Source organism: Crocodylus siamensis, chromosome 3 (genome assembly GCF_052110815.1).
Source record: "Crocodylus siamensis isolate JL-2025a chromosome 3, ASM5211081v1, whole genome shotgun sequence".
In the NCBI taxonomy this organism is placed as follows: domain Eukaryota; kingdom Metazoa; phylum Chordata; order Crocodylia; family Crocodylidae; genus Crocodylus; species Crocodylus siamensis.
This window is the reverse complement of record NC_143397.1, coordinates 134,006,377-134,031,032: the sequence shown is the minus strand read 5'-3', so window position 1 is coordinate 134,031,032 and position 24,656 is coordinate 134,006,377. Positions and strand designations below refer to the sequence as shown.

Below are 24,656 nucleotides of genomic sequence, written 5' to 3'. Positions count from 1 at the left end.
TCATTTACCAAGACCGTAAAAAGCTATTTGCTAATAGTTCTTGGCATAACATTACTACTGAGTACATATGCTGTGTTATGTACCACAATCAACTTAATGTCCAGTGTCTTGTCATCTGCAAAGGCTAGGCACTGTTAGTTACTGTTAGGGTGGCAACACGGAGCCTGGGGTGGCATTGGTATTGACTTAAAAGCATTCAGAATGAGATGTATATGTTGTAGCTTGAGACTATCAGCTCAGGCATTTTCTTCACAATAAAATCAATGATACGTTAGAAACAACGGCAGGCTTTTCATCTCTGAGAGAATTATTTTTTTAATATATTATTATACTTTTTGAACTCCCAGTTCTTCAAAGATAAGCATGAAAATGGACCTTATTTCCTAAACTTGTTTCTTTTTAATATGTAATGTGTTCCCTTGTCATGCTGTGACAAGGTGACAGATGGTATTTGCACTATAAAACTAAATTATCTTTTGTGTATAGCTGTACAACAGCTAAATACAGTAGCTCTACAGTATGCTGATTAGTGCCTACTATTGCAGATGTTTTTGAGGTTCTGGGATATTTTAACTTGGCATTAAAAGGTTCATGTTTTTTTTTTAAACTCACTTTCCAGGTCACTGGTAATAATTGGGTACATAACCTTGAAACTTCACATCTGTTTTTTTTGATTTTTGGTAGCTTTATATGATTAGAGTAACAGAGAAAGAGATGCCTATTGTGATTACATTTCAACTGCATCTGCTTGTCTGTTATTAATGGCAAAATAAGAGGTCTGTTAGATGAAGTAAACTTTTGTAGCTGAAGCTGTAGTTCATAATAAACATAAAAGAAAGTTAAGGAGTTTAGTCATTACACACTTTGTACTTGTCTCTCTTATTTGGGGGGGAAATCATACCAATTGAAAATGCAGTGAAAGTTATGTTAAACTATTCTTAAATACAGAAGATGATCTTTTACAGTAATTTTATTTCTCCACAGTGTTTAGCTGGATTCATACATGTCCTCTGATACAGTGCAGTTCCTATGTCAGCCAGGTGCAGTTGTGTGTATCTATGGTATTTGGCAGTCAGAAATAGCCTATGTAGTACATTTTAACAGTGTAAGCAAATGTATTCTCCATGTCCATTGGACATGGTTACAAAAGAACATGAATTTGAAAATGTCCTGGCTTGAAAGTTTACATTTGTAACATTACTGATGTGTTACTGCATTTGTGTGCAATTTTCCTATAAGCAAAAATGAAACCTCCAAAGGGAGGTAATCCCAACAAGGGTCAAAGGGAGCAGGAGGGCACATAAACCCCCATGGCTCACTAAGAGCATCCGGGAATGTCTCCTTGCTAAAAGGGAGGCATATACCCAATGGAGAGATGGGGTCATCACCAAGAAGGACTATGTTACAGTCGCCCGAGGATGTAGGGGGGCAGTCAGGAGGGCCAAGGCAGAGTTGGAGATAGGACTAGCTTCCCGGATTAAGGACAATAAGAAGTCCTTCTTCAAATACATAGGGGGTAAAAAGAGGGTCCCGGGTAATGTGGGGCCCCTGCAGGACACGATGGGCAACTTAGTCATCACGCCAGATGACAAAGCTAACATATTTAACGATTTCTTTGCCTCTGTCTTCCTAAGTAGGGACCAGTTCAGCCACCTCCCTGCTGGGCCCCCCTCGGGCCCCGGGAGAGACACGCCTGGGCCAGGGGTTAGCGAGGAGTTAGTTAGGGTACTTCTGGAGAGGCTGGACGTGTTCAAGTCCGCTGGTCCGGACGATCTTCACCCTAGGGTTCTACAGGAACTGGCCGAGGTCATTGCGGGACCCCTGGCGCGGCTCTATGAGCACTCGTGGTGCTCTGGCGAGGTGCCGGAGGACTGGAAGAGGGCCAATGTGGTCCCTATCTTCAAAAAGGGAAAAAAAGAGGACCCGGGAAATTACAGGCCAGTTAGTCTTACCTCAATCCCGGGTAAGCTCTTTGAAAAAATTATCCTGGCACACATCCAGGAGGGCCTTGCGGGGGAATGCATGCTCAGGGGCAACCAACATGGGTTCATCAGTGGCAGGTCTTGTCAGACCAACCTGGTGGCCTTTTACGATCAGGTCACCAAATCATTAGACGCAGGGGTTGCTGTGGATGTAGTCTTTCTGGACTTCCGGAAGGCTTTCGACACTGTCTCTCACCCTGTCCTCATCAAAAAGCTGGGAGACTGTGGTGTCGATGCCCACACGGTCAAATGGGTCGCCAACTGGTTGGAGGGCCGCACCCAGAGGGTGGTAGTGGATGGGTTCTTCTCGACCTGGAAGGACGTGGGCAGTGGGGTTCCGCAGGGCTCGGTCCTCGGGCCCGCACTGTTCAACATCTTCATCAGTGACTTGGATGAGGGGGTAGAAAGCACCCTGTTCAAGTTTGCTGATGACACTAAGATGTGGGGGGAGTGGGTGCACTAGAAGGGTGCAATAGGCTACAAGCTGACCTTGACAGGTTGCAACGGTGGGCGGATGAGAATAGGATGGGGTTTAACACTGATAAGTGCAAGGTGTTGCACATGGAGAGGAAGAACCGGCACCACACTTACAGGTTGGGGAACTCCCCTCTTGCCAGCACGGAGACGGAAAAGGATCTTGGAGTCGTCATTGACTCCACGATGAACATGGGCCGGCAGTGTGGGGAGGCAGTCAAGAAGGCCAACCGTACCCTGTCATGCATCCACAGATGCATCTCGAGCAGGTCCAGGGAGGTGATCCTCCCCCTCTATGCGGCACTGGTCAGGCCGCAGCTGGAGTACTGCGTCCAGTTCTGGGCGCCACACTTCAAGAGGGACGTGGACAATATGGAAAGAGTTCAGAGGAGGGCCACTCGTATGATCAGGGGTCAGCAGGGCAGGCCTTATGAGGAGAGGCTACGGGACCTGAACCTGTTTAGCCTCCCCAAGAGAAGGTTAAGGGGGGACCTTGTGGCCTGCTACAAACTGGTCAGGGGGGATCAGCAGGTATTGGGGGAGTCCCTGTTCCCCCGTGCGCTGCCAGGAGTGACCAGGAATAACGGTCACAAACTGGCGGAGGGTAAGTTTAGATTAGATATTAGGAGGCGCTGCTTCACAGTCAGGGCGGCTAGGGGCTGGAACCAGCTTCCAGGGGAAGTGGTGCAGGCTCCTAGCCTGGGGATTTTTAAAAAGAAGTTAGATGAGCACCTTGCCGGGGTCATCTGACCCCGGTGCTCTTTCCTGCTAAGGCAGGGGGTCGGACTAGATGATCTACCGAGGTCCCTTCCGACTCTAGCTACTATGAAACTATGAAACTATAAGTATCTCGTCTCTCCAAAAACTTATTCTACATTTCCATAACTGCATAGCTAAAATTTGGAGTGTCATGATACTTTGCAAGTAAATAGAAGCCCTAAGCTGTGTTTTCATTTACTTTTGTTCCATGGTCTTGTAAATAGCATTGTCATTATAACATCATGAAATGGTATGTGGTGCATACGTCTAACCTGTTTTATCACGTACTTTGAACTCTGTTTATCCATTTTCCATCCTATTGATTTAGTTATCTTTCAAATTGTCTTGGAAACTAGGCTGTCCTACCAACATGGATAGCATTCAGTTGAAAACAGTCTATGATGAATGCAGATCCAGATCTCTCTGTAGCAAAAATCACCTATTTGGGTAATCAAAAAATAGGGAAAAAACTGTATTTTTCACTTTGCAGTGCAGAGGTGAATAGCAGAAATACGATGGGCTCATCTTCTCAGAGTTAAACAAACCCTGTGCCTAACTATTGACCCCATATGGAAAATTAGGAACATGATCGTGGCAAAAATTTCCTGTGTCATAATTAATTAGGTCAGTTTATGCTCTTAAATACACTTGGCTTGTGCTGTACCTTGTTGACTGTTATTAATGTTATACTGGAACAGCTCTTGTCAGTTGCTTCCGACTGCAGGCAAGGGGCTGGAAACAAAGCATCTATTTTGAACATCTAAATTTTCTCGGCAAAATTAATCGTAATGTGCAGAAACAGTTACTGTATTGCATTCCTGCTTCTGGAGAAAATGGAAACCTTTAATTCTATGGGCCTTATTTGTAGGAGCATAAGAAATACATATTGAAAGTTTTGGAAATTTTATAACAATCTGTCTTCAAACCCTTTTTTTCCAAGTATACGCGCACACACACACACACACACACACATCTAACATAATTATATTAATGTACATATGTATGAAGCTGTCGTATTTACTGCTGAGCTCCAGAGGGAGCAGCATTCAACATGTATATGAATACTGAATGTGTATGCACTTACATAAGTACACACTGTTGACCTTTCCCCATCTTCCATTGTTTTATTGCAGCCTTTCCCTCATCACTTCCATCCCTATGCCTCACTCCTGATTTGATACCCTAAGAAATTTCAGTATATGAAGTCATTTCAGTTTTTCCATTGTAAGATAATTGATTTTTTTTTTCCCACCCTGATTAATTATTTCTAGTCTCTTAGTCCTCTTGGCACATGCTGCTAGAGGAGAAAGTGAGATAATTTGGAGTTTTAGTGGAACCAGTATACTATTGACATTTAATCCATGCCTGTTTCTGTAGGCACAAACATTGTGGTAGATAGGCTTCCGCTCAAGATTGGGGCTTGATTGAGAACTAGCTTGCTGGTGCCAGTTATGCTAACAGGTTTTAGCATCTATAGCAGGGGTGGGCAAAATGTGGCCCAGGGGTCGGATGTGGCCCACCAGGCCATTCTATCCAGCCTGTGGGGCCCCTAAAAAATTTAGAAAATTAATATTTATCTGCCCTGGGCTGCCTGTCATGCGGCCATTGATGGCTTGCCAAAACTCAGTAAATGGCCCTCTGCCCAAAATCTGTAGGGAATTGGCCATCAGTAAGTGGCCCACCCTTGATCTATAGGGAATGGTAGGGGTAATATTAGTTCCTTCAATTGTATTTGCTGTCGTTTCACCAGTTCTGTTTACACATTGGGTGCTTTGTCAGATCTTGACTGCTTTTGATGATGGATATGAAAAGTAAGGCTTGATGGAATCTGATGCACGATCCCGACAATCACACCTGTCATGCCACACATGCGTGGCAGGAGGTGTGATTGTGGGGATTGGGCATCAGATCCTGTCATGGCTTACTGCTGGTGCAGGGGAAGGCTGGTCTGTGTCTACTGTGCCTAGAGCTCCATCATGTGATGGAGTTCCCAGCTGCAGGGGCCACCTTGTACTCCTGCAGCTATGATCCTTATCAGCAGATCAGGGCTCTCAGTGGGGGAACTCACTGTACTCCCCCAGCTGGGACCCCTGATCAGCTGACCAGGGCTCCCAGTCTTCAGGGCGTATGTTCCAGAGGCTAGGAGCTCTGGCCATACATTCAGTTAAAGTCAAGATAGGAACAGCAACCAAGTTATTATGCATTTTACATAATAACTTTGTCCCTTATTCCTGGTTTTATCATTCCTGTAATTGAATAAACGTGTGACCAGGTCAATGCTTAATGAGTTAATCCCGTCTTGACTGTAATGTGCGTCAGGGGCCTGAATGCTCAGAAAGCATGTAGGGGAGCGGACTTGCAAAAGGGCATTTTCTTACTTCGCTGCTCTTTCCCTCTGTGTATTCAGTCATACCTGCTACCTTGAACAATGTACAACTCAAATGTGTTGCTTTTTGCTCTTGGTAGCTTTGTAAACCCCAACAGTGAGCACATGGGGATTGGATTCTGTACCTCGGTGTCAGCAAAATTATTGACTTAATTCTAATATTTACCCCTGTGCAAAAGCAGTGGGATTGCACTGGTGTTACTGGAGGCAACAGGTCACTTGAGATATTACCACAGTTAGGAGTCAAGATTTTAGATTTTTTTCTCCTGTACTTGGCAAGGTGTTTGTAACCTTTGTGGCTAGGGACAGATATTAAAAAACCCTGAGCCTGAATTGATTCAACCTTTTCAGGTTAGTCCAACCTGGCTAGGCTGAACTGGTTTATAACTGCACAGGCTGGACTGAAGAAATGTCTCTGGACTGAAGAAATGCTAGTACATGCCTGCAGTGGCACAGGCTAGAAGCCGGAGGGTGTTAGAGCAGCCTTCCCTTCGCTTCCACAGTGCTGAGCTGAGTGGGGCATGACCAGACCCCAGCAGGGTGCTCTTGTTAGGGAGGGGTTCCCCCCACTTGCTATTGATAATGGATTATTGAGTGACACAGCAGGGAGCTGTACAGGGAGTTGTTAGCTTTTATCAACCCATCAGCAAAGCAAGAACCTTCAAGCTCTTCTTAAACAATTTTTTCTAAGGAAGGAATGGAGGAACATTACCAGCTACCTGTTTATTAGCTTCAAAAAGCAGATACTGTTGTGTCTGCCTTTGCCTTGTCTCCTGTAGCATGGACCATAGCCAGCATGTGGTCTGCTAGCTAATGCTGAGAGGTGTCTGTGTAAGGCAGAGGGGATGGGAGAATCCCTGTTTGAGCAGGGAGAGGTTGCGGGGGAGGGGCAGAAAGGGAGGAAGCCTGCTGTACATGCAGTCTCTGCCAGAGCTGCAGCCAAGGAGCAGAGGTGCAGGGCTAGAGCAGAGCCGTACCCAGAGTTGCAAAGCATCTGGGGTGCTGGAGGACTCTGATTTAACTTAAACCAAGAAGGGGTCTGGGACAGACATATTGCATAGGCCGGTTTGACCCAAATCAGTTAAGTCTGATACTGTATTCAACCAGGTTTATCTCAAACTGGTTTCAGTCTTTTTCAGACAGGTTTATGTGCAATGAACATCTGTTCCAGGTTTAAATCAGTTTCTGATCACTTAAACTGGTTTATGTGTAATGTCTGTCCCTAGCCTTTTAGATATGTACGGGCCAAGTGTGGGCTTCCAAACGGAATTTTTCAATAAGCTATACTTGAGGAGAGGAGGACTGTTGAATGTTAGTTCACTGCACTGACCAAATGCCTTTTGCCTAGAGTTTTAGAACTGAGTTGCAGAAACTACACTGACTTTGAGTCACTTTGAGTTTAACTTGAAGATACTTTGTTTACATTAACTAACATCTGTTATCTGATGTTTTGTTGGATTTTTTCTAGCAATACAGAACATTACATAACTGGAGTTGTCAAGAAGAAGAGGGAATGTTTTTTTTTTCACCCTTCCAAAGAAGGGCACGCATCACACTTGACTTCCATATGTACGGATAGGTTTGGCAGGTTTAGAGGATATATGGCAAGAAACTTCCACATGCATGAGAGCTGTCAGCCCAAGAGGTAGTTTTCTTGACTCGTACTTCAGGTTGCTCGATTTTTACGTATGGCATCTCTCCAGAACAAATATTACTTTTGGAATACGTAGCCAAATTCTGTCATACTGGTTAACTTACTGAATGTGAAGTCTCAGAATGATATGCTTGATTTAGACTTCTCTAGAGTTTGCAGACCATACATTTTATCAGCAGAGTTTTAAAAATAAAATGCAAAGCAAAAAATTAAAACACTGCTAAGTACACATTTCCAGTAAGGAGACTTTCAGTGCAGAAGGAATCTGGTTAATGTTTGTTTTGCTTTTAATTTTCCTCTGTATGAAATCTCCTTGAAACTTTCTGGATGACTGAAGGAAATCCAGAATATATCATTCTGTGACATTAAAAATACCATTGGTTTCATAAGCTGCAATGAAATTAATATCTGGCATTTTTCATGTCATCATTTGAGAAATCCCTTTTGTTCAATCTCTTTATTTCTTGGCTTACTAAAAGGTAAGTAAGAATTTAAAGCTGGTTGTTTAACATATTTCTGTGCTGTCAGCCTCATAGCCAAGATAGCATGGGTATTTTGCACAGAAATTTGTGCTTAATTCAGTTTCCACTTTTGCTTTGTGGTTTCCCTTTAAGAAAAAATTTCAGAGAATTAATCTTATTTTATTTTCCTCCCACAATGAATTTCAACATTCTCTTTTTGTATGAGGTGTTTTAAAAAAGCAGCATTTAAAAATAATGTGCACAACTGCAGCCCTGCAACTGTGTAGTCATCATGGGCACATCCCCACAAGTGGGAATGTGCATTTCCCTGGGGACAAATAGCAGCAGCAGCACATATTCGTACCACTGCTACTTGTCCCTAGGCACACCCCTGTGTCTGCACTTTGGTGCACTGTCAATTGCCCTGAGTGTGGCTAGCACCTGGGCTGGTCCCAGCAGCCTTACCCGGGATCCTGGGGATGCACTGGTGGTGATCCAGGTGTGTGGAGCCTGGCCTGCATGGCTCTGGCTGACCAGGCTCCAGTTTCAGGTGGTGCACGCTGCTGTCACGTGTAGCACACTGTTTTTGTTTGTTTGTTTGTTCTTGGTGAGGTTTTTTAGACACCAGCATTTGAAGCATGGCAAATGGATTAATATGCTGCCTGCATTTTGCAGTGCCTCAAAAGGCTTTGAGGTGCTACAAACTGCACATTCATTCACCATGGTGGTGTAGGCCACGTGTCTGCTTTTAACTCCACTTCGAGATGTGTAACACAATCCCAAGTGCATAAATACAGACTTTGACAAAAAAAGAAAATGTAGGTGGGATAAAGTCTTTGAATTAGGCAATTTTGGAAATACAGAAACTGCACTGGAAGTTCAAAAATGTTAGATTTAAATAAGAGATGGGTCATCACACCGGCCCACAACATCAAAGCCTGTCCTGAAGAAATGGGTGCAAGAGGGGAGGGAGTCTTTGTCCTTTTCCTCTTCTTAATGCTATATTGCTTACTTAATGCCAGATTGCAGGCTTTTTAAAGATGGGTCTATTTACACCTGGAAGCTTCATTGAAGATGTATGAAGTCAAACACTGACTGTTGTGCGATGATTGTATTGATAGAGTGCACACTGTTTTCATGGCAAATTGTGGTTTGAAATGGACTGTAATTGTGCAGCACTCGTGATTTACTTTCCATAGATTTCATAGATATTAGGGCTGAACTGTTACTTAGGTGTTATTACATTTGTGCTTCTGCAAAGCATCAGTATGCTGCTCATGCTGCTGGTGTTTGGAGGCAGCTAAGCTGAAGCGGGGAAAGGTGCTCAAAAGATTCAAAGAAGAAAGAGCTACTCCCAGTTGGGTGGACTGAAACCTCTGCAGTAATCCCACACATGACACTTGCAAGAATATTTTTGTAGCTTGCCGTGAAGGGCTGTAATCTGCCAGAAAGAATTGGAATTCCTGCGGTGATCAATTCTTAAAACCTTAGATAAATATTGACCAGGTAATAGAGTGATATTTTTTTCTCTCCTGTGATCAATCAAGAAATACCTATCACTATTTTAATACCACCAGAAGGGTGAGTGGTTTCAGTGTCTTTTGGCAAGCTGCTGAAGTCATGGGTCAAATCATGCTGTACTTGCTCACGTGAGTAAGGTGAACAGCATTTGGCAGTCAGTGCAGTTAGGCAAGGCAAAATGCTTCTCTTGTTATCAATGGTTCTCCTGTCTGTCTATGGCTCTTTGAGGAAGGGGTGGAAAGATGGGCCCAGTGCAGCTTTCCCTTGTAGCCTTCAGCTATTGTGGCTGAGTAAGGCTTAGCCAGAGGCTTGGAGCAGAGTCAGGGGAAAAAGCCTTTTTCTCACTGCACCTTTAAGGGTCGCAATTTGAAAGCTTCCTAAATTTAAGATGGTTAGAAGCAGCAGAAGGAAGAAGAGGAAGAAAACAAACCGCCCACATGGCAACCTAATTTTAAATTGATGTAGAGATTTATGCAAATGACTCTCATCAGTGTGAGCTACTGTGGCTTGAATAAAGTCTGTAATGCAGAGATGCATTTATACGACTAAAATAATGCCTTTTTTGTAAACCCCATGAAACGATTTTCTTTGCAACTTTGAACAGTTTTCCACATTCTCATTTGGAATGGGTGGTTTGCAGTTCTCTGCTGCAAGTTTAAAAAAAAAAAAAATGTAAACTCATCCATTTCTAAATGGAGATTCCCTGTATAAAACAATCCCAGCCACTTTTACAAAGTCTGCTATCTTTTGTGAACTTTATTTGGCTATCAGTGTGAATACTGTCTTGGCCCGTTTGGCATTGGTGATACATGACTTGAACATTTTGTACCCTTTTTGTGTTGCCTCCACAGGACTCCTCACTAATGGCCAATCTAAGGGATTAGGACCAGGATCGGAACAGTTGGAGAATGAGAAGGACGATGCATCACAAGTGTCCTCCACTAGCAACGATGTTAGTTCTTCAGATTTTGAAGAAGGGCCATCAAGGAAAAGGTCAGTGGTGTTTTTACAGTTCAAATAATCTTTTTATGAGCTACATGTCAGCCAGATATATAAGGCCATACTTATGTTCCCACTACTGCTTGCCTTGGTTTTCTCCCATTTTACCATGAGTAGGTATTGAAATATTTTCAGAAACAGAGATAAAGCTTTTTGTGAGTGCTATCTTTTATTGGACCATCTGTATAGTTGGGTGGGCAAGGCTCTAGTGAGACCTGAGAAAGGATACTGTGGTACCCAAAAGCTTGTCCATATCCCTCCCAATTGTACATTTGGTCTGATTTAAAAGATGTAAAAAATCCTTGCATCTGGCATTTTTCCTGGAGCAGCACAGGTGCAACATTACGCTACCACAGTTCAGAAGCTGAGAGTTTAAAGTAACTACAAAGATAGGTTACATGTTGGATCCATGTACATGTTTCTGGCTTCTTTTTTAAAGTGAATAATCTGTAGTTTTGCTATGGAAAACATGGAAAGGCTGTTGTCATTTTGCAGTGAGTGATTATTAAATGAAATGTCTAGTCATAGTCTTTTTAGGTGTCTTGTAGTGTAAGTGTCACTGTTCAGTACATACAAATGTAATTTCTTGGACAGGCTACATTCGTGTCATTACATTAGATTTGCCGTTAGATTTACTTTGATTGAAAACATGTTCAAAGGGTTTAAAATACATAGATCCTCTGAAAATAGTAGTTGTACAGTAAGCTTCACTATGAGGATGTGGGTTATTGTCTGTAAGGACTACTTTGAGATAATGATGTGGCAAGCTGGCCTCTATTTCCTAGAAGTCAGTTATGAAATCCTTATTGAACTCTCATTATACTACAATCTTGGCCAATTTCCTCATGTGCAAAATGTGGGTTAAAATTGCAGGATTAGAGCCAATTTCATGTAGAAAATATGCTGAAAGTGCAAGCAGAAGTCTGGAATTTTATCTCATAAAATGAGAACAAAAACTGGTTCCCTGAAAAATGTAATTTACCAAAAGGCAAACCCACATCCCTCCCCAAAATCCGAACTTACCACCCCCCTCGCAAACTGAAATAGGTTTGAAGTGGGGATCCTCCTGAAACCGCCTTCTTCCACATTCCTATTTCCTAGGTAACTTTAAACAGTTCTTTGGGAGATCTGATGGGGAGGAAGAGAGCGGCCCCCTCAAATTAAATGAAAAGATTCTGCTTCCAAATGTTTGCCTGGCTGATGCGTGTATTTCAGGACAGGATATGCACTGACTGCTCTGTATTGATAGAAACTTTACAAGGACTTAATACAGCTACTCTTCACTTAACATTGTAGTTACATTCTTGAAATGTGACTTTAAGAAAACAATGTTAAATGAAGCCAGTTATGTCACAGTAGTTACCTACTAGCAGGTGGCAGCCAAACAGCATTATCACCGAACATTGCACAACTTTAAACGACTATGTTCTCTAATGGATCAGCAACGTAATAATGAAATGACGTTAACTGGGATGACGTTAAGTGAGGAGTACCTGTACAGTACAGTGTTGCTTGTGGGGAACTTTCAGCTTTTTATCAGGCATAAGTCAGGCTTGAAAGATTTTTCTGCTTTGAAATTTAAGTGTTGTGTGTGCAGTACTTGAGAGACTCAATATTTGATTTAGGAATGAGTCAGCTTCTGACATCACACAGTCTAATGAAGTGAATTTGAGCAATCAAGAAGAAAGGTCTTTTCATTTGGTTGGTTTTAGAAATGTTGGTACAAACATTTTGTTAGCTCTTGTTTAGTTCTAACACCCGAGAGAAGGCCCTTGTGACTAGTTGAACACCATGACTGTTTCAGTTTAGGTATGTGGAAGTCCTTACTCCAGTTTTCTTGGTCTCCAGGGATTGAAATCATGGAACTTGATACCTTGATATTTTAAAAGGGTTTTTTTCTTTAAAAAACCCCCCACAAAACATAACTGAAACCTCCCCCAGAATTCTGCAGGTTTTTGTGGAAGTGGGGAAAACTTTTAAGTTCTTCTTTCATTACTCATGAAGTACCATAAATGTATTTATGTATTTATTTATTTATTTTTGCTCTTGCAGGCCACAATTATATAGAACTCCCCCATTTTCTTCCTCCCCTATCCACTTCTTGGCATTCATGCACAACCTGCCTTCTCCTTCTGTTCTGCATGCTGCTTCTTTCAGAATACTCTCTTCCCCACCTACCACCTTTGAGACCCATCTTGACAGTTTCTCTAACTCCTCTTCTCTCAGCATTGTATCTGGTACCATTTTGTTTTCATGCCTCTGAGCTGAGGACATTTTAGGAAATTATACCCTATGGTCAAACTTCTCAGTGTTCCTTCCTTTACAGCTTACTGTAGCAAGATGGATGTCCTGCTGCTATCTGAAATTTGCATTTAAACGAGGGATGTGCTAATACCAAACTAGCCACAATTTTCTCACTCCCGTAACTAAAATGTGCATTGTCCTTAGTATTCTAGAAATGCCATGTCTTACAGCTGCAAGCACATAGAAGAGAGCAATTTTACTGGTTTGCAGAGACAGTGAAGTGTACACCTTCGGGAGTCACGCTGTTTAATAAAGCAGGCTTAAGGTCCTGTAGCACTATCTGTTTGAAGTGGGGATGTATGCAAACCTTCTTTGCAGGTCGTTGGTTTTTGCAGGGGAGAGATCTCTTGTGAAATATGACTATCTTTTATACAGGTGGAGAGGTTACCTGTATCTTATAGCATTAGCTTTGTGTTATTTGCTGATGACAATCATGACAAGAAGTGGAGACCTCTGGCGTAAGACTTGTTGGTCATAGCCTAGTAATCTAAAATAATCATTCTAATTGAATTTCAATTCAGATTCATTTCAAAAGATTCCTCTTTACTCATCACATGCTCCCCTTCTTCAAAGGCTTTTTACAAATTGCATTGTTGTTTAGTTTTTATTTCTTCTTGAAGTTCCAATCAACTTTGGTGTTACCTAAAGTGAACTGGGCTTACTGATAGTGCTGCTGTATATGTTAATGTGCAGGCATTGTTTATGCGTAAGATAAAAGGGAGAGTAACTGTTTAAAAATATGGGCTTTTGGGGAAATTTCTTGGCTCCTGAGACTTCCACAAAAATGACAAGCTCTGAGCTGCATGGAAGTCTTGATTCTGCGGGGTCTGCAACCTTGAAATGACATGATGGGAGAGAGAAGTGCTGATCCTTTAAGGTTACAAAGGAGGCAGTTAAGGAGATGACTGCTTGTCTGATGTTTATATGCTGTGCTGTGCATATCTTTGATCCAGACTACAGAGGGAATGTCTGTGAGTGTGCAAGGGCTGCGTTTTAATATCCAGCTGTGACATGGGCGTGAGTCTTCAGCAGCAGTTGGAATTTCACTCTCTTCATACCATGCCAATGATTTTATTGTTCTGAAACATTCTGAAATTGTCTCAATGATGTATTTAATTTAGCTGTGGAACGGAGGCCTTGGCTATTCGCAGAATGCACTATGGGAAGGTATACATCTTACAAATAGTGCCCACATCTGCAAACTGAACAGTGCCCTGAACTCTGCATTACAAACAATAAGTGGCTGCCCAGTATATATGCAACGAGAAAATATGTTCATCTTGGCAGGAGCCCCCCCTCATAACACCAACAGATCTGGAATACTGCATGACCTGGCAATCAAAGCCCAGCAGGAAGACCATCAACTACATGACATGATTGAAAAATACCCAATGCAGAAACATTTAAAAAGCATAAAACCCTTACCAATATCTGCCAGAAACATCAGAGGAAGCAGGAGACACCGTACTGTCATCATGGCCCCAGAGAAGGTGGAAAGAGCAATAGAATAACAATCGCACCCTACTACACAAGTACCATCTTCACACCCTCCTGGTCATAAACTCCCACGTAAGGCATAAGTAAACCTGAATCAACTGTGATCAGGCTATGGAGCTTCCAACAAAATAAAACATAAAATGAGCCTTACAAACTCACTATCATGCCCCTGTGGCAAAGGAGATCAGACAGCCCAGCATATATTATCTCACTGTTTTCTATGTGGTCCATCAGAAGGAGTGAACAGTCTGAAAGATTGCAGTAATATTGATGGATCTATTCTTAAATGGTTGGAGGAGTCAACTTTCTGAAGTCATACACAAGAAGAAGAAGAAAGATTTTATTATTCTGAAATTTCTTGGGAAAGATGAGAGACTGGACTTTTCCTGTGGGGGTGGCTGGGCAGAGAACTCCAATCGTGTACTTGTTGAAACTATGTAAAAACTGTCTTTTAAGGAATCAGAACACAGCTCCACCTAGGGCAAAAATGGAGGAGGGAAATTATAAAGGCTACTTTATATAACAGCAGAGTTGCTCTGCCTATTTCTTAGACCTTGCCTACACAGGAGTTTTAAAGGCTGCACCTGTAGACTCCCTCCCCCCATCTCCTTTCTCTTCTGGACACTTATTTGAGCATAGAAATGACTTCTTTTAGTTTTAGTTTAAACCCCTTCCCGAGTGACAAGCTGAACCAAAAGCTACTTTTACACTGTAATAAGTGCATACAGGGTGGTGGGGTGGGGGAAAGGAAGGGAGGTTTAGGCTATAGTAACTTTACACTAAATTACACTGAAAAAAACTTTCTTGCGTACACTGCTGTTTCTTAGCAAGAGCAGCATGTACGTGGTCTGCACAAGCTTTTAGGCCAGGTACAGACTTTACACTTTTGCCAGTATAAGTGATCGAAAGCTGGTCTTTACCTGCGACAGAACAGAAGTTTGGCACACACCGACTGGTTTAAAAATGTCAGAGCCCACTCTAAGTAGTCTCCCCCTCCCCCCAAATATGTGCATTCTGTTCACTATGGATCTAAACTATTCTGCTTACAGGAAACCGTGCAACTTAGTGTGCTTCCTACTTGGGCTCTTTGAATGTCTCTACCTAGGTTTGATGTCACTGAATCTGCTAAACTGGTTTAAGGTCTTTCCTTCAGTTTGCCTGGAGGCTGTCTTTGGGCAAAGCTAAATTTGCAGTCAAGGGGGAAACAGAGAAAGTTGTCTTCACAATAAACTAGCCTCAGCCCTACTTTGAGTATAGATTATTGTAGAACCCCATAGACATTCTGAGGATATTCTCAAAACACACAACTTGCAATTTTCTTATGCTGTGGTATGCATGATGGTAGGTAAGGAAGGAAGAATGCATAAATTTTACTTATAAAGCCTTCGGATAAGTCAAAGCACTGGAAAACCATTTTACAGAATAAGAAATGGATGGAGTCACTCTTTCAAAGTAATGCCATTTTCACATATGGTAATTTATTCTAGGGTGGAAAGTACTGATTAACTTCAACATTTTTTCTTAAATCTAGACAAATTGTAGGCAAAACAGGAACATTACATCTAAAGGTGCATTATTTTATAACAAAATCTTCATTAAGGCATGGAATTTAAGGGTGTAGATCAGCAAACCAAATTACAGAGAGTTAAAGGGAGGGCAACAGACAGTTATTGTCTGTGGACTAACTCTTCAACTGAGGGAAGAGTAAGACCTTAGTGAAACAGCATTAAGTTGCTGTCATTCAGTTTTCACTTCCTGTGGGATAGAAGTGTGCATGGGGACAGTTACTACAGAATGATGATTTTTTTTCCCCCTCGGATGTTAAATTTGGTATGCTTAAAAAAAGCACATTAACTGTTTTTCTTAGGTGTACAAGCAAGTGAATTAGGTATGCCAACAAAAGCTGGGTTGAGGCCATTTTGAAACCTTGATCTATATTATATCACTTTTTAAATTATTTCAAAGTACTGAAATCCTTCTGGTCTTCATAATTATAGCATCTAAGTAATTCATCTAACTTTTGTTGGTTTTGCCAACACATGGTAGTATGTGGAGTTAAAAGGACCAGGTGACTGGTATTAAGGGGGCCTTGGATTATATGAGTCGCTTTCCAAATGCATATTAATAAATAGGTATCTGCATTATTCTAATATTTTTGCAGCAAAATATGAAGGAAAAATACCCCTTTTGGTCTTGCATGTATTAGGAATTTGCTAAACATTTTTAAAAGCTTAATTAAGAACATAAAGTTCTTTTTTACTGGGTTTCTTCTACTTGGGTAGCAGCTAAAATGCAAATTTAACCTAATTTGTTCAGTTGGGGTACGTGGTTGGGAACCTGGCAAATTGGCCACAGGACTTGTCCATCTCCTGTGCTGGACAACCTTCACAGAGTGACTTTTAAGTCTCAAAAAGTTACTCTTTTTTTAAAGGTAGGGGGAAGAGGGAGGAGTTGCTCTACTGCATCTCCAAAGAAGAAAATCTATAGCTTGTATCAAGTTTTAAATGTTCCCTGCACAGATGAGTCTCCAGCTGTGGGCTGTGGCATGCAGTCAAGGAAGTTAACAGATTACGGTTCAAAGCAGTGTGAACCAACATGCTGGCTGCCTTCAGAATTTATAATGGTACCTTTTGGTATTGTTTGTTGGCAATGAACAGCAGTATAGTGATGGCTGCATACAGTAGTGCTACTTTATCCAGAAAGGACACATGCAGAGCCAGGTTGATGCAAACAGTATATTAACCACCTGATCTTTGGAGTTGGGACACTGTTTGTTTTATTCCAGTATCCAGATGGGTATTTGCTTTCTTGACTTAAATATATATAGGGAGAATTGTCAAATCTAGAAATGGTGTCTTTTTTTGTTTGTTACTGGCCTAGTCCAGGCATGCTCAACCTCTGGCCTGTGGTCCAAATGCAGCCCATGGAGTTTATAGTATCTGACCCACAGGGCTCCCCATGTTTTGGGAAATTTGGCAGCGAGGGAGGGGTAGACATTAATACAGCTGCCACCTGCCCCCCCCGCTCCCGGCCCGGTTCCAAACCCAAAGCTTTACGCAAAAGGTTGGGGTTGAGCCAAACACCTCCTCTCCCTCCCTCCCCTGGGGGCTGGGTTATAGCCAGATCATGCTGCCTCCCATCCCCTCCCCCTCCCCCCTGTGGGGTTGTGTTTGGGCAGCCTCAAGCCCTCTTTCCCCCTGCAAGGTGAGGCTGGGTTGTGACTGGACTTCCCCCCCGGTCTGCCCTTCTCCGCACAGCTGGATGGGGTCCCACTGCAACTGCCTCAGGTGCCAGATCAGGACCACCAGTTGGATCTGGCTTGCAGGTCAACTGAGTGTTGCCCACCAGACCACTTGGCCAAAAAGGTCTAGCCTGTTAGTCAAATAGGGTGCTTTTCAATCAGCTATTAGTTAAAAGTGCCCAAAAAGCCCCACTAAAACACCTGATCTATACAAATACTGGACAGCCGGGTCAAAGTAACACACTGCCTCTTCTGGGCATGTGCTGGGCTGAGCCTCTATGTCACTGAGTGCATTGAATTTGAAGTGCAGTTTTTGGTTTTGCTTTTTTTCTTCCATGTTTGCAAGAGGCCATACTGTCTGTTTTTATTTCTTCACAAATTGTCTTGAAACAAAATTAATCTACCTTTTTAGTAGAAGTTTTAAAGATTTTTATTTTTCCATGAATACTTGCATCATTTAGATTCTCCCATTCCTTTCCATCACTTTAAACAAGTAAATAATTTTTGTGTGGGAGAAGGAAGAGTGAGAAACATGATTTGTGGAACTTCTACCAGAAGAACTAGGAAAGAGAGCTAAAGGTGTTTAGCCCTCACTAAATTCCTTCTCTTGTTGCATTTCTGGTAGCAAGTACACTTTTGCATATTAAGCCGTGAGGGTTGCTTGCTCTGGTCACCACCTGTAATTTCAGTTGGTTGATCTTGCAGAGATAGTTGTCTTGTAAACCAGTGTATGTGGTCTGGCTAGCCATCATATTTATTCAAAGTCAAAATGAATCGCTTGAAAAGTAGCGTAGCTAGTGCCCTGGACTCTGCTGGAGTTATGGTATTGATCTGTGTATTGATATGATCTCATTACACTCACTTGTCATTAGTGTTCTAGATGCATGCTCCAGATCTGGCTTCATTGGAGAAATGAAGTAAAATTATGGTTTGGGAGGTGGTTGAGTAGGGGAAATGTGTGTAACAAAGACATGCGAGCAGTCCTCTGGTTTTCTGCATTATTTTTGAGAGGTTTTCACCTGTCCTCTGATAGTCTGTAGAGCTAGGGACAGACTTTCAAAAGACCTGAGCCCGAATTGATTCAGTCTTTGCACGTTAGTCTAACCTGGCTGTTTTCTAACTACACACCAGACATGCAGGTACATGCCTGCAGTGGCTGAGGTTAGAAGTTAGGGGGTGCTAGAGCAGCACTCCAATCCCTTCCACAGCACTGAGCTGAGTGGGGGCTTGGCCAGACCCCAGCAGGATGCTCTGATTATCCCAGCCGGGAATTGATAACAGTGTTTATCGCCCCACTAAGAAAACAGCAGAGAGACATTACCAGCTACCTGTTGATTCTGTCTGTTGATTCTGCACAGACCATAGCCAACATGTGGTCTGCTAGCTAATACACAGGCACCTCTTCAGCAAAGCAGAGGGGAAGGAGGAAGTCCTGCCTAGCAGGGAGTGGTGAGGGTGAGGGGGGAGCAGTCCTAAGTCTGTGCTGGAGCTGCAGCCAGGGAGCAGAGGGGAGGGGCCAGCCCTGCTGTGTGGAGCAGAGAGCCCTGCCCAACCCAGAGAGGATGCTGAGATACTGGGGGTATCTGGTTTATCTTAAATCAGCAAGGGGTCTGGGATGGACATTGCATAAGCCAGTTTGACCCAAATCAGTTAAGTCTGATACTACATTTAAGCAGGTTTATCTCAAACTGGTTTCAGTCATTTTCAAACTGGTTTATGTGCACTGAACATCTGTTCTGTTACAGATTTAAACTAGTTTATGTGTAATGTCTGTCCCTAGCCTAGCAATTTAGTCAGCTGAGCCTGCAAGTATTCTGTGAGGATAGGCAAGTATATATAAGTTGCTCTTCTAATTTAGGTGATTCTTTTAACACCTGATCGTTTTGTACTGTAAGTACTTGAACTGAAAAGTGTTTCTTGCAATAAAGCTGGCAGAAGCGTGAGATTTTTGTCACGAACTGTTTTTCTAGCTAATGATGAATAGCCTCTTTAATACTTGGCTATTGACATTTTGCACATAAGCTGTAAAAGAGGGATAATCGTGTGTGTGTGCACGCTTGTGTACATGTGTGAGGGAGAACATTGACTTGAAATGCTGAGAATGATAGTTACAGTAACAGTGCACTTATAGAAGCGGGGGAATGTTTTTAACAGTCAAAGTGCAGTAATTTTCTTTGCCTGTTGCTTGTTTTCATATGCTGTAACAAAGTGCTTTCGATATATCTAACTTTGATCAACTTATGCAAATGTGCATTAGTCATTTTACTGAATCAGGAAAACACTACATAAATTCATAAGAAAGAGAAGGATGGAGATGCAGGGATTTATATACAAAATCAGTCAGAATCCTATAACTTAAACCTTCAGCAGAAGAGGACAACAAAAGGACAGAAAAAACCTCTTCCTACCTAGATTCCTCGGTATTGTCACAAGAAGCATTGCTTTTGTTACTGGCAGCCAGCTACTTCAAGGCTTCCCAGGGCCTCCCATTTCAAATCACGGGAACCCTAGACATTGTAACCAAAGTAATCTAAGGGGGACCTCATAAGCTCTTTAATATACCAACCTAGTAAACCCAGCTGGGATCACACGGGCCCTGTAAAGAGAACATACTTGAGCTGGTAAAGGACCTGTGTCAAACATCAACTACTCTTCTCACCCCATATCCTGATACAGAATAGGGAAACATCCCCTGGGAACACTGATTTGCCAAACTGGAGGAGGTGCTTATTTTGGGCAGCCATTCCCAAAGTCAGGCCATCCTAGCACAAAGAATCTTTGAATGGACAACCTGTTATATCTCTTTGTCACCAGGTGGCCTGTGAATCTCAAAGCCCGCCCCCCCATGCCAGCGAACAACAGGGTTCACTATACCAGACCTCAAGCAACACTCAGCTGCAAAAATGTACTACTTTTTGTGCTCTATTAGGCAGCAGTGTGGACTTGCAGTGTCTGGACAGATTTTGGAGGGGAGAAAGGGAACCAGAGGTGACTTTTAGAGTATGTGTCAGTGTGGGAGCCTTTCACTGACTTTCATCAGGTATCAAACATTGAATTTAGCTTCCAGGTCAGATGCTAGATACAAGAGAGCAGTTTGATCCCACACTCTGGTAGAGGGAGTGTTTGACATGCACTTATAATGGCATCAACAACAATATCTGCTCAAAGAAGGAAAATGGTTAATTTTCCCTACAATAACAGGGGTTTTTCAAGATGCTACTGCCAGTAAGGGTTTCATGCCCTGCTATTCACCCCTCTTTTTTTTTTTTTTTTTAGAGTCCCGAGCTACTGCAGGTTTTACTTTGTGATAGAACAGGGGAAGAGTCAAGCCTCTTCCACCCTTTGTCCCCTTGCATGGGAGCATGAAGAGACCTCAGGAGCAGTGTTTCTTACTTGACATAAGGAAAAATTTCTTTACGGTTTGAGTGTCCAGGGTCTGGAGCAGACTTACTCCAGAGGTGGTACAAGCACCTACTCTGGAAATCTTAAAAAAACGATGCTCACTTTGCTAGGGACATTTGACCCCAGCAGTCTTTCCTACCCAAGCACAGTGGGGGCTGGACCTGAATATCTTTTGAGGTCCCTTCCAGCCCTAACATCTATGAATAAGCATAGCCTCCATAGAAACTATTTAAAGAGTCCGATCCCATATGCATTAGGAATGTGTTCACTTATGTGGTGTTCATGCTGACTATGACATCTTGGAAACCTATGGTTACTGCAAAGTAAGTAACCCTTCTTTAAGGCTTCTTAATGAACTTTGCTCATTAACCAGGGGCTTTTCAGTATTATTCTTCCCCTGCTCTCACATTTGTTCCATATGCTACTTAAAGGGTTATCTTTCAGGTTGAGAGCTTTATTCTTAAGAACTATAGTAAAGTGCTAATAAGACCAAGCTAAAAGCAGAAGTTTGGGAAATAACCATCAGAGGGGGAAACAAAAAAGAAAAAAAAACCCAAACCCTGCTTTTTGGTCAAAAGAAACTTTTAAACCTGGTATATTAACATGGGGAGCAGGGGAAACTTGCACACAACAGCATGGTTGTATGTAACTGTAGTTCACAATCAGCCACTCTACCACAAAGCAGCACAAAATAATTACAGATTATGTGGTCTTTTCTCATTTTACTCCATCCTTGACTAGTCCAAAAGAAAAAGTAGAAGAAAATTTCCATGGAAACTTTATGATGCAAAACATGCATGTTTCTGTTAAATTAAAAAGAGGGGGAGAGATTAATTTCTGCAAACAAGCAGTTAAACACAAGCCTGGAAAAACCTTTTCATTAATATATTGTCATCTTCTTGCTTAGGGGGGAACAAGAGGTTACACGAGGAATGAATCATTGACTGTCCTGTTTTCATAATTAGCCCAGATAAATTCAGCTCCTGACATCTGGTATTAATCAAACCCACACCAAAAAAGTTCACTTCTACAGATAAAAATAATTAAATGAACTGGTGAAAGTAGAGAAACAAACTTCCAGATTATCAAAAGAATTGAAACCCAAAGCTACAGTAACTGATCAGGCACTTAACTCAAGCTATATGTACTTGCAGTTTGCCTTGGGTTAATTTTATTTGCATATTTTACTTAATAATAAAACAATGCTAGGCATTAACAATAATCTGAAGAACAAGAAAAAGAGGAGATAGGATAATTTTTCTTCTCCATGGTAGAACTGGTTTCTTTAACTCAAATCTAGCAATTGGGAGGTAAATTTGACAAACCAAAACAAAACCACGCACTTACATTTTGATAGGCTGCATCTCACTGACTATCTTTGTAACATGCACACTTCCTTACCCTGTAGTCTTTGAAGATCTAATATCTAAGCTTGACAGAATTTGTTGTTTTTATTTTTTAATAATTTTGAAGGATAATACCAATTTTTATTTGTAAACATTTATTTAGCTTTTCAGCAATTTAGATTTTCAGAATTACACAAAATAAGAGGTATGGGGGACAGACAATTTATTAATGGCAGTATGCTATTATTATAGTACTGTTTAATTGCCTGCCATGACAAATGTAACTACTGTAGGATTGCCGCCAGCTGAATGGCAGAGCTGTCATCATTCCTGGCTCTGCTTGCCTGCTTTGTCACTTCCTCTTCCTTTGTTCCCAGTCCCCTGGGGTTTCTTGGAGTTGCAGTTCAAACTACAGTCAGCACAGTTCAGACCGCTCCTCCCCTGTTGACACATTAGCTATAATTTTTCTTATGTTCCCTTTCTATAAATTTAGTTTATTAACAATGGAAATATTTTTTTCTGTTGGTCTGAGTGCGAGGTGAAATCTGTTTATCAGCATTTACCGATAAAAATCAAATCCTGCCAATCCTACATATAGCTAAAGAAGGTAAGAACTGGTCAGGACTTGAATAGAGTACCTAGAAGGCAAAGTAAAGTATTGTGGTGATTTGTTAAATGCTACTAATTTGAAGGCAAAACATTAAGCCAATTCCCCAACGCGGTATTAATTTTTGTGGGCTCACAGGTACAAGCGTGTACGGTAGGTGGGTTAAATTTTATATAGTACAAGACTCGGAAAGTGGGGAGGGGGAGGAGAAATTGTGATGCAGAGAAATGTGGGAAGTTTTAATGAAAGAAAGGAGACAGATATGTTAGGTGGAGCACAAGGTTTAGCTGTGAGGGGATTTTGGTTGCTGGATGAAGTCCGAATTAAAAAAAAATCTGGTCGTATTTGGTTGACAGCCAAATGAACACATTCTAGCAAATTGAGAGGGGCTGAGGAGTATACCATGTGTCACCTGTTCTACAGTAACTGTCCACATGTATACTCTTTTCCCACAGGAAGTGAAAACCGAACGACAGCAACTTAATGCTGTTTCACTGGGGTCTTGCTCTTCCCTCAGTTTGAGTTAGTCCACAGACAAGAACTGTCTGTGGCCCTCCCTTTAACTTGCTGTAATTTGGTTTGTTGATCTACACCCTTAAATTCCATGCCTTAATGAAGATTTTGTTATAGGATAATGCACCTTTAGATGTAATGTTCCTTTGCTTTGCTCACAGTTTGTCTAGATTTAAGAAAAAATGTCCAAGTTAATTTTCGGTTTAACTCGTGTGTTAGCTTAATCCTTTTTTTCCCTAGTGTAGACATACATTAGCACGTTATCCTTTCATTTAGCTGTCAGTCTTTTTTCTTGATGTAGATAAATCTTGAGAGAAGCTTCTTTACCTGGCTGTGGGAGTAGAGAGCAATAAGCCATAAGAAGGTAGCCCACGAGACTTGAAACAAACCAACTCCTCCTTTCCAAACCCTGGAATCCTGAAGCTGTCCTGTCTTTTGGTTTCAGTGTCAAAGCAGATGAGCTTTTTTTTTTCTTGCTAGTTCCAAAAAAGCTAAGAGAGGTGGAGAAGGTGCTCCCCCTATCCTTGATCTTGACTGGCTGAGTCTTTTCATTGAAATTCCCTTCCAACTGGAGTCAGCAAATTCTGCAATCCTGTTCATGAATTCCAAAAACTTCATAACAGACCTCGGTAGTGTTTCCTTTCATGTTTAAAATAACACTGGTTTTAGGCCATTCCTCTTCTTACCAGTATGGTTCATTTGCTCACCCCTCTCCCCTCCAATCCCCATTGCTTCTGAGTTGCTACTTAGAAGATGATAACAACATCAATCCCATATCTAGATGGTTCTTTAATCCTCGTGTTATCAAAACCCCACAACTGCACTCATATTTTTTACTCCAGCTGTCTTGGACACTAAGCATTATGGCAAGTGAGACAGAGTTTTCTAAATCTAGTTTGAGAAGAAATGCCCTGGAGCACATGGTTCCACTGTTTAATCAAGTGAGAGAAATGGAGCAAAAGGGTCCCTCAGAGAAGGCTTAGGGTGTCTGTTAATTACCTTGCCTAGCGATAGTCCGGTGGGTCAAGCATCATACAGTCACCTTTATTCCCCACCCCCTTTGAGCAATGCTTTCTTGAAACAAACATTTATCTATAAATCTATAATCTATAAATGCCATTCTCAAATGGAAATCAGTGTGTTAATTCAGTTCAACTGAATGATTAAAAACCAATATAAATGATTAAAAACTAATATAAATTAAACTGATGTGACTGGTAAGCCCTAATTACCAAGTTATCAATGTCTGCAGGTATAATAAAGCTATTAGTTCTCCAGTCTTTCACACAGCCTAGAAGACTGGCATTTCTAATGTTAAAACAGAAAATGATTTTTTTTAAAGATTCTCCCCTGTCTCCGTGTTCCTTCCTCCAAAAGAGGTCCTGTATATCTACTTCATATTTTATGGAGAAACACAAAAACAGAGTGGGGGTTAGGTTAATTTTTTAAAATCTTTATGGGCCTCAAAAGCTCTCATTCAAAAAAGAAAAGAAAAACTGCTTGCCCCAGT

The 24,656-nt window shown here is 41.8% G+C and overlaps 1 protein-coding gene across 2 annotated transcripts in view; it reads left to right on the top strand.

Moving 5' to 3' along the window:
* JARID2 (jumonji and AT-rich interaction domain containing 2) overlaps nucleotides 1–24,656 on the top strand; it is a 311,197-nt gene that overhangs the window by 162,751 nt on the left and 123,790 nt on the right. For both annotated transcript variants that reach the window (XM_090039250.1, XM_090039249.1), the window contains exon 3: nucleotides 10,089–10,230. In XM_090039250.1, the coding sequence (XP_089895376.1) occupies nucleotides 10,089–10,230 (142 nt within the window). The remainder of the gene's footprint in view (nucleotides 1–10,088; nucleotides 10,231–24,656) is intronic.